This window comes from Labrus mixtus, chromosome 5, assembly GCF_963584025.1.
Source record: "Labrus mixtus chromosome 5, fLabMix1.1, whole genome shotgun sequence".
Taxonomy (NCBI): Eukaryota; Metazoa; Chordata; class Actinopteri; order Labriformes; family Labridae; genus Labrus; species Labrus mixtus.
This window is the reverse complement of record NC_083616.1, coordinates 15,475,852-15,490,853: the sequence shown is the minus strand read 5'-3', so window position 1 is coordinate 15,490,853 and position 15,002 is coordinate 15,475,852. Positions and strand designations below refer to the sequence as shown.

Here is a 15,002-nt window from a genome sequence, read left to right as displayed (position 1 = left end):
AAAATAAAACATTTAACTGTAAAATCAGAAATATGCATGATGAAATTTGGTGACAAGCCATTTATACCCATAGACTGTAAATGTTATACCCCATCACAGCCATATGAATATGTCAAATGTATGACAATTTATCTCTGTACAATGATGAATTCAAAAATGATTACCAAGATGGCTATCTTACCACATCTGTATTTACAGGTTACAATATCAAAGTGAGTGCAGTGAGTCTACACAATATGATTAAGGAAAAAATGTTTCTTTTTAATTGTAAAAAAAAAAAATCGAGTTAAATCCATAGACTGTAAATATTAAATTATTATTATTATTATTATTATTATTATTATTATTATTATTATTATTATCATTATTATTATTATTGTTATTATTAAATCTGTTAAATCGAGGGCATTCACCATCTTTCCAACGGGAGGCGATAATGTTCACAAACACTGACGTATGACGTCCGGAGTAAACGAAGAAGAAGGAGGCTCCTCCCACTCAAGATGGCGACCTAGAGGATGAATCCACGCTCGTTTGTTGACATATGTTCATAAGACAAGTTTATGCGAAAGTGTTGGATTTAAAACTATTACAAGTATGTCGAGACTCATCGTTAAAAACCTCCCAAATGGGGTAAGTAACCCGTCCATATATCAGAAGAAGGTAGTTTGAATCCAGCTGAAAATCTAACCGTGTTGTTATCTCGTGTGCAGATGAAGGAGGAGAGGTTCAGGTCCATGTTTGCTGCTTTCGGCACTGTGACTGACTGCTCTCTCAAGTTCACTAAGGACGGCAAATTCCGCAAGTTCGGCTTTGTGGGTTTTAAAGATGAAGAAGATGCGAACAAAGCATTGAAGCATTTCAATAAGAGCTTCGTGGACACTTCCAGAGTGATGGTAAGGTACAGTTATGGCAACAAAGATCTCTCTCTTTTTACTTTACATGCATGGACGTGAACACGTAGTTGTAATTTTCTTCTAGGTGGAGATGTGCAAAGCATTTGGAGATCCCACTAAAGCCAAAGCCTGGAGCAAACACACCCAGAGCTCGGGCCCGGACAAGCCCACTACTCCTGCTGACACTGACAGCAAGAAGGTACATGCAGAATAAATGAATGATGACCACCTCAGCATTAAAGGTCACCCACCCTGCAAAGATCGTGATACTGCTGAAGAAATCATCCAGACTAAAATCTCTCTGATGGGTCTGCATACTCAAATAGTATATTTAGTTTATTTTGGAAATGAAGAATAATGTTTTCCGCGACGCTCAACTTGTAAGTGTGGCATTTCTTCTTTTTAAAATGTTTTTTTTGTTTTGTTTTTGCCCTCAGAAAAAGGAACACAAAAAGGAAACCACAAGCACACTTGGAAATGTGAGTAAATGTGTCATTATGTGCTGTTGTCCATATTTCAATCAATCAATCTTTATTTGTAAAGCACCCAATCATAACACATGTCATCTCGAGATGACTCAGCAAGTACAATACCTTACTCATTATTATATTACAAAATAAAAATGGGATAGGGGGAGATGGGATACGATGCAGGAAGAAGGATAAACAGAGGGGGGGGGGGGGTCCATAGCAGCAGGCCTTCCCCATCAACGAGCCAGAGGAACCTAGAACACATGAGATACTCTTGAGTTTTGTTTTATAATATTCTGTGATAAGGTACTTGTTATTCTCAATGTATAGTACAAATAACAAAAAAAATGTTGTTCTGATGTTGTATTTTAAGTGATATTGTAACGATTGTGTGTCTATGTGTTGTGTGTTTCAGCTGGAAGAGGATCAGGGCTTCAAGGAGTTTCTGTCAGTACATCAGAATCGAAGCCAAGCACCAACCTGGGCGAACGACAGCATGCAGCAGACGGCTGATCCTGACAGTGGACGGGCGAAGACTCAGAGCAAAAAGAAACCTGCTACAGATGATTACCTCAACTTCGATTCAGACCAGTCAGAGGAAGAGGAGGAGGAAGAGGGTGATGAAGATGAAGGTTGGTATTAATGGTCCCTCATTCAGTCAACAGAGATGAAGCTGTGTCCCATTGTAAAGGTGACGCAGCTCTGATGTCTGGATTTACAGAGCGCCACAAGACAAATACAAGTCCATTTAACTTTCCCCAGATTACCACAAACATTTACACGTTTTAGTCATAACTTGGAAATATTTCACTTTAAAAACATGTAAAAAAAGAAGAAGTTGGTGTAGTCTGGCCTTTAGTTCTTCTCAAGAGACTATGAGGCTGAAGTGTCTGAACTGGGACAAAATTGATGTTGATAACACTAAATAAATCTTTTGAACTCCACTCACTTCTTGTGATGGAGATACCAACATGCATAGAGAAATATATATTAATCATGTGCTACTTCTAGAAAAAAAACATTCACACAATCATACTTGAAAACAAAAACAACGAAAATCAAACATGAGAAAACGAGTATGCATGTGTAATAACGTACTCTGGAGGTGCACACGTGTGACTATTTGAAGTATCAGAGGCATGTTGCTACTTTCAGGTGCCAGTGAAGAAGCACTGGAGTCTGGGTTATCAGATATGGAGTACCTGCGTTCTAAGGTTGCACAAACAGATGACACCATGGAGGTAAATGAAGAGGAGGATGGTGATGAAGGTGCTGATGGTGAGGACGGTGTTCCTGTACAGCACACGGACAGTGCCTATGAAAGTGGAGACAGAGAAAACGTCTCAAAAAAACAAACCTCAGATTCCTCTGAGAGCAAGAAACAGAGCAAAGCAAAGACGACAGCCAAACAGGAGGTGAGTGTTCATGGAGATGTTCACGTTTAGACTGTAATGATTCAACACAGGACAGTGGGAGATTTCAGATTGAACTAGTTCACACCAACATGTGCTCTTTACAGACGGAGCCTGTGACAGAGTTCACGGTCAAGCTGAGAGGAGCTCCATTCAACGTGAAAGAGGTGAGTGAGATAGAGCTTCCTGATTTCAGAGGTGTGTTGAAGATATTCAGCCCTTGAAACGCCGTGTACATTACTTTGTCTATCACAAACTGCTTTTTTATGTTCCACATTATTAGCAACAAATTCGAGAGTTCATGACCCCGCTGAAGCCCGCAGCCATCAGGATTGGGAAGAATGAAAGTGGAAACAGAACCGGTATGTTATTACAAACTTTAATATTAGCCCATTTAGTTCAGTTAAAATATTACTCAGCATAAAATACAATATTTTCATGATGCATTATACATTGTACATACTTGTGTTGTATGTGCGTATTGTTGTATACTATAAGTCTGTGTGTGTGTTTCAGGTTACGTTTATGTGGACTTGCACTCTGAGGATCAGGTGGAAAAGGCCTTGAAGAAGAATAAAGACTATATAGGTGGGGGATATTTTCTCATTTCAATTTGTGAATCTTTTTGAGTGTATCTTAGAAAATATTGCTGATGTCATCTCTCGCTCCAGGACAATGTTTCCTGTTTTCTTGAATGCTCTAAAGATCATACAAATCAAAACAGACATGCAAATGTTTAAGTAAGCACTCCTACTTGATGCATTTAACCATGAATGAATTGGTTTGTTTGTTTTAAAGCAGTGTTCAGTAAACCCATGTTTTATCTAAAAAGGACAATAATTGAGAAGCACATTGCTACTTTTAAAAAGAGTTGATCCTCTTGTGATACGATTTTTGTCAGTCATGTATTCTGACTAACCATGACGGACCTCGTCCCCGCGTTCTCAGGTGGGCGTTATATTGAGGTCTTCCGTACGGATGCCTCGGCGGGGAAGGCCAAGAGAGACAAGAAGAGCAAGGAAATAGACAGAAACTTCACCAGGATACTCAAGGAGGATGAAGAGGAGGAGGACGTTGCAGAGTCAGGTCGACTCTTCGTCAGGAACCTTCCTTACACCTGCAGTGAGGAGGAGATCAAAGAACTATTCACTAAACATGGTAAATAAAATGAAACCTGCTCCTGCAAAACAAAAAAAGAGGAAGGAACTCTTGTCCAAGTTAATTATTACTTTACCTTTCTTACAGGCCCACTATCAGAGGTGCTCTTTCCAATTGACAATCTCACAAAGAAGCCTAAAGGATTTGCTTTTGTGACGTACATGATACCAGAAAATGCTGTGACAGCTCTGGCTCAGCTGGACGGACATATATTTCAGGTACTTTATCTATTCATTAGCAAAAACTTAATTAAAAATGAAGTTGAGGCTGATTATTAACATTGATTCTCTTGTGTTTTCAGGGCAGGATGCTTCACCTGCTCCCCTCCACACTGAAGAAGGAAAAGACGGACTCTTCAGATGCTGGCGGCCCTGGCTCTTCTTCTTTCAAACGGCAAAAAGATGCTAAAAACAAAGCTTCAAGTTCCAGGTATAGACAACCAAATGGCTTTGCACTTTTTATTTGTGTCTTGAAGATTTCACGATCCAGCCGAATTATTAATCAAATGTTTATTTGTAGCTCCCACAACTGGAACACCCTTTTTCTGGGCACAAGTGCAGTGGCAGATGCCATCGCTGAAAAATACAACACGACAAAAAGCCAAGTGCTGGACCATGTGAGTTTCTTTTATTCTCCATCACTGCTCTCTGTGTGATAGTAGGTGATCAGACTGAACGCAGCCCTGCATTATTACTGTGCATGGAAAATGCTTCATGCGTCCTTAAAAGGTGAAACATGCTCCAATTTCAGGAACAGATCAGTGAGTTTGAAAACTTAGAGGGTGTTCAAACGTAGTATAATGATTGAAGAGTTTATGTGAGAGGATTGTACTGCTTTGAAAAGTCAGTATGACAGCAGTACTTAATCTATCCTTCATTTAAGTCAAGGGAAGCAGCAGAAATATGGAATTCATGTTTAAAAAAATGTTTTAACAGGAACGTGTACTTGGATGTGTTTATGTGCACAAGCAGGCTAGATGAACTTGCACTGCTTTCCTGAAGAACAACAATCCTGTTTGTCCTTTTTTCACATTGCAGCTTATTCAAAGTGTGAATCATTTAATGCATATTTAAAGCTTCTTCATATTTCTCTGTTCTGTTTTCTTCTCTGCAGGAGTCAAAGGGAAGCGTTGCAGTGCGGATGGCTCTGGGAGAGACGCAGATCGTTCAAGAGACTAGACAGTTTCTGCTCGACAACGGTGTCAGTTTGGACTCCTTCAGTCAGGTAAATCAAAGAGCAACTCTGATTCTGTGGTTTGTTAATAATCTGTAAACAATTGTTAATGCAGATGTGCTTAATAACCCTGGCTCTTGTTGTTTCCTCCTGGTGTACAGGCAGCAACGGCGAGAAGTACATCAGTGATCCTGGTGAAGAACCTTCCGGCTGGAGTGACAACAGCAGAGTTGGAGGAGCTTTTCTCACCTCATGGCTCTTTGGGTCGTGTCCTTCTGCCGCCCTCTGGACTCACTGCCATCATCGAGTTCCTGGAGCCAACTGAGGCGAAACGAGCCTTCACTCAGCTCGCCTACAGCAAGGTGTGTATATTTCATCAGACTAAACCTAAACATGCAGCTTATTTTTGATAGTGTGGTCTCTTTTAAGACTTCCACCTTTCTCTGAACTCTAGTTTCAGCACGTCCCGTTGTATTTGGAGTGGGCCCCTGTGGGAGTGTTTGTTGCAGGCAAACCAAAACCAGGTAAAAATCCAACAAACACACAAACTCAAAAGTACTTTTCAGGTTTAGTACTTTTAGAACACTGAAATGATTGTTTCAATAATTAAAACATTTAATCTTTCTGTCAAGTATTAGAAAAAGAGGAGGCAGTGACGAAGGGCAAAGATGAAGTAGAAGAAGACGAAGAGGAGGAGGAAGAAGAGTCTGCCCCGGGTTCCACGCTTTTCATTAAGAATCTTAATTTCAGTACTACAGAGGAGAAACTACAGGAGGTGGGTTGATTCATAAATACAATCCTGGGTTAGGTGGAAATGCCTCGTAGCCTGATGTTTGAGATGGTTAATGTTGTTCCTCTATGTGTTGCAGACATTCTCCAAATGTGGCAAAGTCAATTCCTGTTCCATCTCGAAGAAGAAAGATAAAACAGGTACTAAAGATTGAAAATAGGATCTTTCACATGTTTAAATGTAATAATACCTTCAAATTATTATTTTGGTTGAGATACAATTGTAGTTTAACATATATGAACCAAAGGTTTCTAGAAGAAGGGATATCTACATTTTAGTATCTAAAACAGCATTAACAACCACCTGACCCTGTCCGTTTGATTTCCAGGAAAGTTATTGTCCATGGGCTACGGTTTTGTCCAATATCAGATGGCGGAGGCGGCACAGAAAGCCTTGAGGCAGCTCCAGGTATCATCCCCATTTCAATACTTAAACCCCCAAATCCTTTTCCTACACGTTTGTTTTTAGCTAATGTGTTTTTTTCCCTCGACCCTCCACCAGCACTGTATGGTGGACGATCATCAGTTAGAACTGAAGATATCTGAGAGAGCCACAAGGTAAGATGAGCATCTGATGGGTTTAAGGGAATTTGATTGCGGCGAAGAACTCAAATGGTGGTCAATAAGTTCAGTTTACAAAGTAGTGTCTGAGATTCAATCAGAAGTCAGAATCAGAGATACTTGAATAATCCCTGAGGGGAGATTTGGCTGTTTCAGTTGCTCTTAAGTACAATACAGCATAAAGAAATATAAATAGAAAGAACATTAGAAATATGAACTAGTATGTAAAAAATAAAATATAAGTTATATTAAACATAGAAGAAGAAGTTTTGTATAATTCTGAAAATGTTAGTTTGGGTTTAGCATAATATATCTTGATGTTTATCGTCACTTCTTAATAAACCCTTTCCCCCTGTCTACAGGACCACTGAGTTGTCTCGTAAGAAGAAGCAAGTTGAGAAGAAACAGACGGGATCGAAGATCCTCGTGAGAAATGTGCCCTTCCAGGCCACTGTCAGGGAAATTCGGGAACTCTTCTGGTAGCCTTCATACACATACAACAGTTTTTTCTACCTCTAAGTGTGGACAGAATGTTTAGAGCAGGACAGTTTAATAAAACCTTTGCTCTGTCCTTTCAGTACATTTGGAGAGCTGAAGACAGTCCGTCTTCCAAAGAAAGCAGCTGGTTCAGGGAATCATAGAGGCTTTGGCTTCATTGACTTCCTTACTAAACAAGATGCTAAGGTTTGTGTTTATGGACATTTACTGCCCACTTGTCCTAAATTAGAGTGTACACTATTGTGTTAAATCCTGTACCCTGTTTCCTCTATAGAAAGCGTTTGCGGCGCTGTGCCACAGCACCCATCTTTATGGGAGACGCCTTGTGCTGGAGTGGGCTGATGCTGAGGAAACAGTAGAGACTTTGAGACGGAAAACAGCCGAACATTTTCATGGTGAATGCATTTTTTTTTTGTAACAACATGCATGGTTAAATGCAACCCTCCAGTTTGTTAACTCTTTTTTTCCATGTCTTTGCTCCTCTACGGCAGTGGCTTCCAAAAAGCAGCGAAAAGCAGAAGTTCTGGAAGGAATTCTGGAAACAATGGAAACTGGAGGGGCTGTGGAAGACTGAGTTTCCTTTGAGCTGTTGTTGAAGCCTTGACTCGACTCTGACCAGAGCTCCTGTGATTTTCTATAAAAACTAGAATATGTACAAAATAAGGTCCTGAGTGGCATGTGCCAAGCAGATGTAATGAATTTACCAGCTGTTCACAGCAATGCTGCTGATATAAAAGCCTTGAACTTCTGACTTTCCATGTTTTGTTACATGATTATGTGTCTATAAAACATGTTTTTTATTGAATGATGTGTTGAAGACAGACCATGGGACTGTGTCACTTCTAATATAAAATTTTATTTCATGTTATAAAAGTTCTTTCTTTATTATGGCATTTTTTTTTCAACTTCTCTTTATTGGGTTTTTTTCTTTTTTCAAATACAGATACAAAAAAAACAATCCGAGACATGATTATTCATACCTCAAACCAACACAAAAATCTAAATAAATAAATAAAAATTCAAGATATAAAAAAAAATCAGTAAAACACAAATATAATACCAAAGTAATAAGATAAAAAGATTTAAATAGTAATAATAATACAACTTGGAGGATGTCTAGTGCTCTGGATTTTACTAAATTATTATTTTTTCCTGGGGTTGTTTTTGTTATAGTAGTCTATAAATGGCTGCCATATTGAGTAAAACATATTTATCCTTCCTCTCAGGGTAAATTTTATTTTTTCTAATTGCAAATGCTTCATTACATCATTCATTAAAGCTTGACAAACTGGAGGATTTTTTTGTTTCCAGTTCAGCAGAATTAATCTTCATGCTAACAGTGTTACAAAGCATATCACATTCTTCTGGTTGCTTGATAAAGAGAGCTCCATAGCAGCTGACCCAACCCCAAACATTGCCAGAACCGGGTCTGGATTGATATGTTTCTGGAAAATCTTTTATTATGGCATTTTAAAGTGTGTATAAGTGGCTGGGGAAAATCACTGTTGTAAGGTGACTGGTCCAGCCGAATCACGTGACTTCTGGTCGTAAACATGGCGGCCACGCTGAAGCAGACTGTGTTCGCCGGAGGTGTTAAATCGGGTTTAGCTGTTTTATTTGGTATGTGTTTACTGTGTGTGTCTGTTCGAGCTGAAATACGAACCGCAGTTCTAGACAAACAAACCGGACAGCTGTCTGTCATCGAGGGCTATCGAGAGGATTTTGTAGCCTGGGGAAACTTCACTGATGACATCAAAACATCAGGGTGAGTTCAAGATGCAGACGCTGCAGATTTACTGCTGCAGATTTTTAGTTTTTTAACACCTATATGAAATAAGTTATGTCGGACAGTTTAGTAAGCTAACAAGTAAGCACGACAGGCTATACTTTTACGACTGTAATTAAATAAGTGAATCTGTAAACATGATAAAAGGGTTGTTTAGCTTCTATAAATATTAAACTGCGTAGCACAAAGTGTCCACCACCGAGGGCCCGAAGGAGAAATGTCCATACTTCTCTATCGCTGCCAATTTGTCCCTGCTAAATAAATTAAATGTGAAGTTCTTACAACGTTTGTTAGAATTATGTCTATATTTTTTTGTCTGACCAACCAATATACATTTGGGAATTTTGAAATGATATGACGAGTAAAACGAGTAAACAATCTGCAAACGCATCATTTCTATTGTAGTAGATAATTTACTGTGATTGAAGAATCGTCTTTAACCTTTGCTCCTCCTCACATTAAGCTTAGACACAGAGTAGTAAATCAAGTCAAAGATGAGGTCAGGATAAAGTTGTGCTGCACCTCTTGAGCAAATTTAGAGTCTTAGTTAAACCACAAGAGACGTATGAATTGGTTGAACAATAAAAGAAAATGGAGAAAAAAGAAGCAACTTTGGTCAATGGACAAACATTTGAAGAAGAAGAAAACGACGAGCACAGGAAAATAAAACCGTATAAAAACATCAATGCTAGATCTTGGGGAATCTTGTTTTCAAAGGTAAAAAAAACATGATAAACATAAGTGATTCCCAAGCAAGGATCTAAGACCTGCAGCTGTGTCCAGTTAACACAATAAAGGGTTATTTACATGTGTTTTTACCTATTGTTGTAGCCTGTTCCTTCTTTCTTATCCTCACCCACAGTGCACGTAAGTCACGTGTGCTTTCTTCTTTTCAGCTGGTCCTTCTTGGAGGTCACGACCAGCAGCCAGTATAATGACAGTCTGCAGGCTTATGCTGCTGGTGCAGTGGAGGCTGCACTCACGTCTCAGGTCAGCTCAAACCTTACATCTACAGAACTCTACAAACTTATCAATATGGTTTAACTTTCTGAATTTTTGGTTTATTACAAAGATTTTTTTGTTTGTGCAGCTCATCTATAAGCACTGGATGAACACTCTGATGGGTTACTGCGGACCCTTCACGTCTCAAACCGGTTACTGCGATCGTCTTAAGGCTTTCATTGCAACCAATATGCAGTGGGTTCAGGAGCAAATAGAGAAGCAGCCAAGTTCACCCTACTGGCACCAGGTAATTCATGTGTTATTTGATGACTACTACAGTTCCCTATATTTTAGTATTAATCACGCCTCTGTACACGGTCTACAACTCATTCAAAAGGCCGAAGCCAGACTTCTTTGCAGATGCAAACAAAGGGAACACATAACAACTCTCTTAGCTTCCTTACACTGGCTCTGAGTTCAGTACAGAATACCTTACAAAATTCTCTTAACAGCCCTGCTCTAATTTACATCACATAACTTGTATCCCCATACAGTACAGCTAGGCCCCTCAACTCATCCCACCATCAAATTCAAATTCTTTTTGAGACAGGGCCTTCTCTGTAGCGGCACCAAGACTGTGGAACAATCTGCCCTTACTTATGATCAGCAGATTCTCTGGACTTCTCTGCCTTCTCTTGCAGTTGATTCCCTGTCTGATTAGCACTTATCTTGTTTAATGTTGGTGCGTGTGTCTATATCTGTTTATGGAGATTGTCATCACTGTTGCCGCATGCTTCCTGACAAAGATAGTTGAGGTTTAGCCATCAACTCTGGCTGTGCAAGTGCTTGTGCATGTACCTACACTTATCCTTCTTACCGTGTGATGATCTTTTTTATTGGTGTTTAATATGTTTGTTTTTTAAAGCACTATAAAAATGACTTTTACATAACATTTACCTTTAGTAAAATAATTGGGTTGATAAAATATGCTTCATTATCCGTTTCTGCTTGCTAGGTGCGCCTGGTGCTCCTGCAGCTGAAAGGCCTGGAGGACAGCTACAATGACGAGCTTTCATTTCCAACAGGGTCTTTCTCCCTTAACCCTTTTGGCTTCCTGTAAGTAATTATCTTCATTTTTGTATTAATCAAACATGTCTCATCAAACCTGCTGAGGTCAAACACTTTAAAATGGTTACTTCACAATGTCCACTGCTACTCTGTCCAAACAGACTTTTCCAAATGGGCGGAGATTTAGAAGACCTGGAGTCAGCTCTGAACAAATCCAGCCAAACTCGACCTCTTGGCTCTGGCTCCTGTTCTGCTCTCATCAAGCTGTTGCCGAACACTAAGGAGCTGCTCGTGTCACATGATACCTGGAACGTGTACCAGGCCATGCTGCGCATCATGAAGAAATACATCTTTGCCTTTAACGTGTCTCCTTCAGGTACTTTTCTGATGGAAGGTTGTCTTAGAACTATCAGTTAACAAAAAGGAAAACATTTTCCACAAAATGTCAAACAATTCCTTTCAATCATATTGCCATACTCAAGAAGCCATCTCAAAAATGTCTCTCTAAATATGAAGCCATATAAGTAACCTGTTTTTTTTTGTCATTGTCTATGATTTGTATACATCTTAAATCTCAGACAACTTAACTAAAGACTTTTAACTTTTGATTCATTCATGGTCAGACCAGAGTCTTCTCCCTGGAGGAATTCAGGCCTTCTCATCTTACCCTGGATCTATCTTCTCTGGAGATGACTTTTATATTTTAAGTAGTGGCTTGGTGAGTAAACCCTTTTAACTTGGAATGATATAATGATGCATAACAAAAAACTGTAGCATTTAAATGTATTGTTTCTTTATTTTTGTTCTTAACCTTTCTTGTGTCTCCAGGTCACATTAGAAACCACCATTGGGAACAGTAACCCCGCGCTCTGGAAATACGTTCAACCCTCGGGAACGGTCATGGAGTGGCTGAGAAACATCGTGGCAAATCGGCTGGCTACTACCGGCAAGGAGTGGGCCACAACATTCAGCAAGTTCAACAGTGGAACGTGAGTTGTGCGCACCAGAGAGGAATTGGCTCTCGTGACTTTTAACTGACCAGAAGTAATCTACTCAACAGGCTCTGTTGTTTGCTACACTTTGTCTTGAAACTGTCAATGCATGAGAAGTTTAGATAAGATTATATGTGACCTTTCATTTTAATGTAGACTGATAGCAGTAAAGGAAGAGGAAAAGGGCATTTATAATCATGAGTCATGTGAGAGTCAGGCTGGTCAGGGGGCATCAGGCTGTCTGTGTATCAGCAGTTACATGGATATACGATCAAGACAGACATTTAAAGCTCCTGTCAGGAGTTTTTACCTGGTTATTATGAAACAGACTTAACAGTAAATGAATACCGGTGTCACATTATGAGCTATAACAGTAAATTACATCATCAGAAACACAATATTCTTATCATAAATACCTGAAACCTTTAAAGAGTAGATACCGCTTTGCCCACAGGGAGGTGCCAAAATAGACACCAAATGAACGTTCCTCACAGAGGAGTGTTAACTGTAGCGTTTTAATGAAGGTTTGTTTACATTTTTGTGTGTGTATTGTAGATATAACAACCAGTGGATGATTGTGGACTACAACCATTTCACTCCAGGAAAGACTGACACTAAAGAGGGGCTCTTTGTTGTGCTTGAGCAGATTCCGTAAGTCTTATCAAACTATTTGAATTAAACACAGGATTTATTTGAGTGTTTTTTCGTATGATTCTCAAACCTATAACTTTACCCCCTTCCTAATGCTGCAGGGGACTCATTGTTTACACTGATAAAACTCAGGAACTGCTGGAGAAAGGCTACTGGGCAAGTTACAATATACCGTAAGTTTGATCGTCATGTTAACAATTTGTACATATTACTTGTTGTATGTTGTAACAGTGTTATATGTGACGTTCTCTTGTTTTCTTCTGCTCATGGATAGGTACTACGTGGACATATTTAATGCCAGTGGCTGCAACGAGCTGGTTGAGAAGTTCGGCCCTTGGTTCTCTTTGGACCAGAATCCTCGGGCTCAGATTTTCAGGAGAAACCAGACGGCTGTCACAGATCTGGACTCAATGGTCCGCCTCATGAGGTAAGGTCTGTTTGTTAAACAGATTTACAGGTGAACCATTTGTTGAGTGCTGGATTGTCAACATTATAAAAACAAACTATTTTAACATTATATTTATTATTTTAGTAGTATTTATAACGAGATGCATTGTCTCCTCTCAGGTATAATAACTTCAAAGAAGACCCGTTGTCTAGGTGTGATGGTTGTGATCCACCTGGGAATGGAGAGAATGCAATCTCGGCCCGATCAGACCTGAATCCAGCCAATGGAACATATCCGTTTGGGGCTTTAAAGCAGAGACCACATGGAGGAACAGACATGAAGGTTTTCATTTTTCATGTGATTTTAACGCTGTAACCCATCTCTCTGCTCATACTTTTGACCAGTCATGATCTCCAAATCAGGTCTGTGTGCTCTTAAAGAAACGATGTATTAATCTGCTGTGTTGTGTGTTCCTGTGCAGATGACCTCTTATGCGATGTTTCGTGACTATGGTATGCTGGCAGCAAGTGGACCCACATGGGACCAGGTGCCACCCTTCCAGTGGAGCACATCCCCTTACAAAGACCTTATGCACATGGGTCACCCTGACACTTGGACATTCAAGCCCATAAAAGTCACATGGACTCCATAATTGATGTAATACTCTGCATACAAATGAAATGATATTTTAAATGCTGCCAGCTGTGCTGTTTGCAATTTCAATAAAGGGATATTCTACTACTTAGTATTCTACTAAAGTGTGGCAATAATTGTTTGGCACTGTTAAGTATAATGTTATTGCACTATTTACAAAAGTTAAGCACAGAAAGTTCTACAAAATCTTGACTGAGGCAATAATGGGTCGAATCAGATTTTTACACTTTGCTGTTGTAAAGTGGATGCTTCTTCCTTAGAGAATGTCTGCCTTTGGTTTTTTCTTTTTAAGATTTTGTTTGTAATGCAAACTGTGTGAAAATGCTGATCCCACTAATTCATGATGGCTTTGGGAGTCATTGGAGTTGAAAAAGATTTCCAAACGATTACTCCTTTCTTTAGGAAAGCACCAAGAAGTTACTGGAAAAAGATGAAAATGCCTTGATGATTTGTTCTTCTATAAATACATCAAATATGTTTTTCTAAACACAAATTCCCTGGTTGTTTCATTTTTTGAACATCATGTGTATTGATGAAATGTTATGTTTTGTCATTATTACTCATTTATGCAACAAAAGATGAATGTCCCTGCACAACTTGACAGGTGTTTATACTGCGCCCCTGAAGGCTCATGTAAGGCAATAATCAAATGCTGCTTACAAATCCATTCCCACCGTTTACAAATCTATAGGCACGTTTTTATATACTTGGCAGAAGTCTGTACCCTCAGAATGCAAATCCATGGGCAATGGATTTACAAACATTTAACTTTTTCTTTCCTGAGCTTTAAGGAGCTCCGTATGTTTCCAGTCATTCCTAGTGGAGTAAATATCTGCTTCTAAAGTTTTACAGAATAAAGGGAATAACATGAGGTATCCGAAGCACCTTCCAACACTCCCGATTTGAGCAAGAGTCTCCCTATCATGAACCCTTTATCTTGATGTACTCCCAATTTGTAATTTAAAACTGCTGAAAACTCATCAGCAATGATTTCAAACTGCTATAATTGTGGAGGCAGTCACACTAAACGTGAGCAATGCCCAGCTTTTGGACAACAATGTCACCACTGTAAGAAACAGAATCACTTCAAGAGGCAATGCAGAGTTGCAAAAGCAGGCAAATCAAGCAAACAGGTGAATCAGCTGACAGATGAAACAGATTCAGATAGTGACGAAACATTCACTATTGAAGGCCTGACCTTGCACGACGATAATGAAATAAAGTCGGTGCAGACTGACGATGACAGCTACAAAAAGGAAGGACATTGTACAGTAACTGTTAACAATGAAACCCTAAAACTAAAAGTGGACACTGGTGCTAAATGCAATGTTATTTCCCTTGACACATTCAGAGAGCAGAGGCACACTGAGAACCTGTACAAACCACCTAAGCAAGTTAAGCTTGTTGCATTTGGAGGAGCCATGAGCAAACTGATTGGTGCAGTGACTTTATGCTGCAGGCTTAATGACCAACCATATGACCTGCAATTCCAAGTTGTGACAGAGAATGTGCAATCCATTTTAGGCTAGAAGGACAAAAACCTGGTCACCTTCAGCAAAGAAGT

General features: G+C 39.4%; 2 protein-coding genes across 2 annotated transcripts; both read left to right on the top strand.

Annotated features, from left to right (window-relative positions):
* Positions 1 to 478: 478 nt before the first annotated feature.
* Positions 479 to 7,708, top strand: rbm19 (RNA binding motif protein 19). The gene is made up of 24 exons (XM_061038087.1): positions 479 to 633; positions 714 to 896; positions 982 to 1,095; positions 1,334 to 1,375; positions 1,782 to 1,998; positions 2,522 to 2,781; positions 2,886 to 2,945; positions 3,062 to 3,140; positions 3,295 to 3,366; positions 3,727 to 3,936; positions 4,024 to 4,154; positions 4,238 to 4,365; positions 4,456 to 4,552; positions 5,050 to 5,160; positions 5,271 to 5,471; positions 5,564 to 5,633; positions 5,742 to 5,884; positions 5,979 to 6,039; positions 6,228 to 6,307; positions 6,401 to 6,456; positions 6,822 to 6,938; positions 7,038 to 7,143; positions 7,232 to 7,352; positions 7,449 to 7,708. Exons 1-24 carry the CDS (start codon positions 598 to 600, stop codon positions 7,529 to 7,531), a joined length of 2,778 nt encoding a protein of 925 aa, XP_060894070.1. The 5' UTR covers positions 479 to 597; the 3' UTR covers positions 7,532 to 7,708.
* Positions 7,709 to 8,486: 778 nt separating this feature from the next.
* plbd2 (phospholipase B domain containing 2) lies at positions 8,487 to 13,931 on the top strand. The gene is made up of 12 exons (XM_061038086.1): positions 8,487 to 8,722; positions 9,640 to 9,733; positions 9,834 to 9,992; positions 10,701 to 10,801; positions 10,915 to 11,129; positions 11,377 to 11,471; positions 11,582 to 11,742; positions 12,301 to 12,396; positions 12,498 to 12,569; positions 12,671 to 12,823; positions 12,964 to 13,126; positions 13,266 to 13,931. Exons 1-12 carry the CDS (start codon positions 8,511 to 8,513, stop codon positions 13,434 to 13,436), a joined length of 1,692 nt encoding a protein of 563 aa, XP_060894069.1. The 5' UTR covers positions 8,487 to 8,510; the 3' UTR covers positions 13,437 to 13,931.
* The last annotated feature ends 1,071 nt before the right edge of the window (positions 13,932 to 15,002 follow it).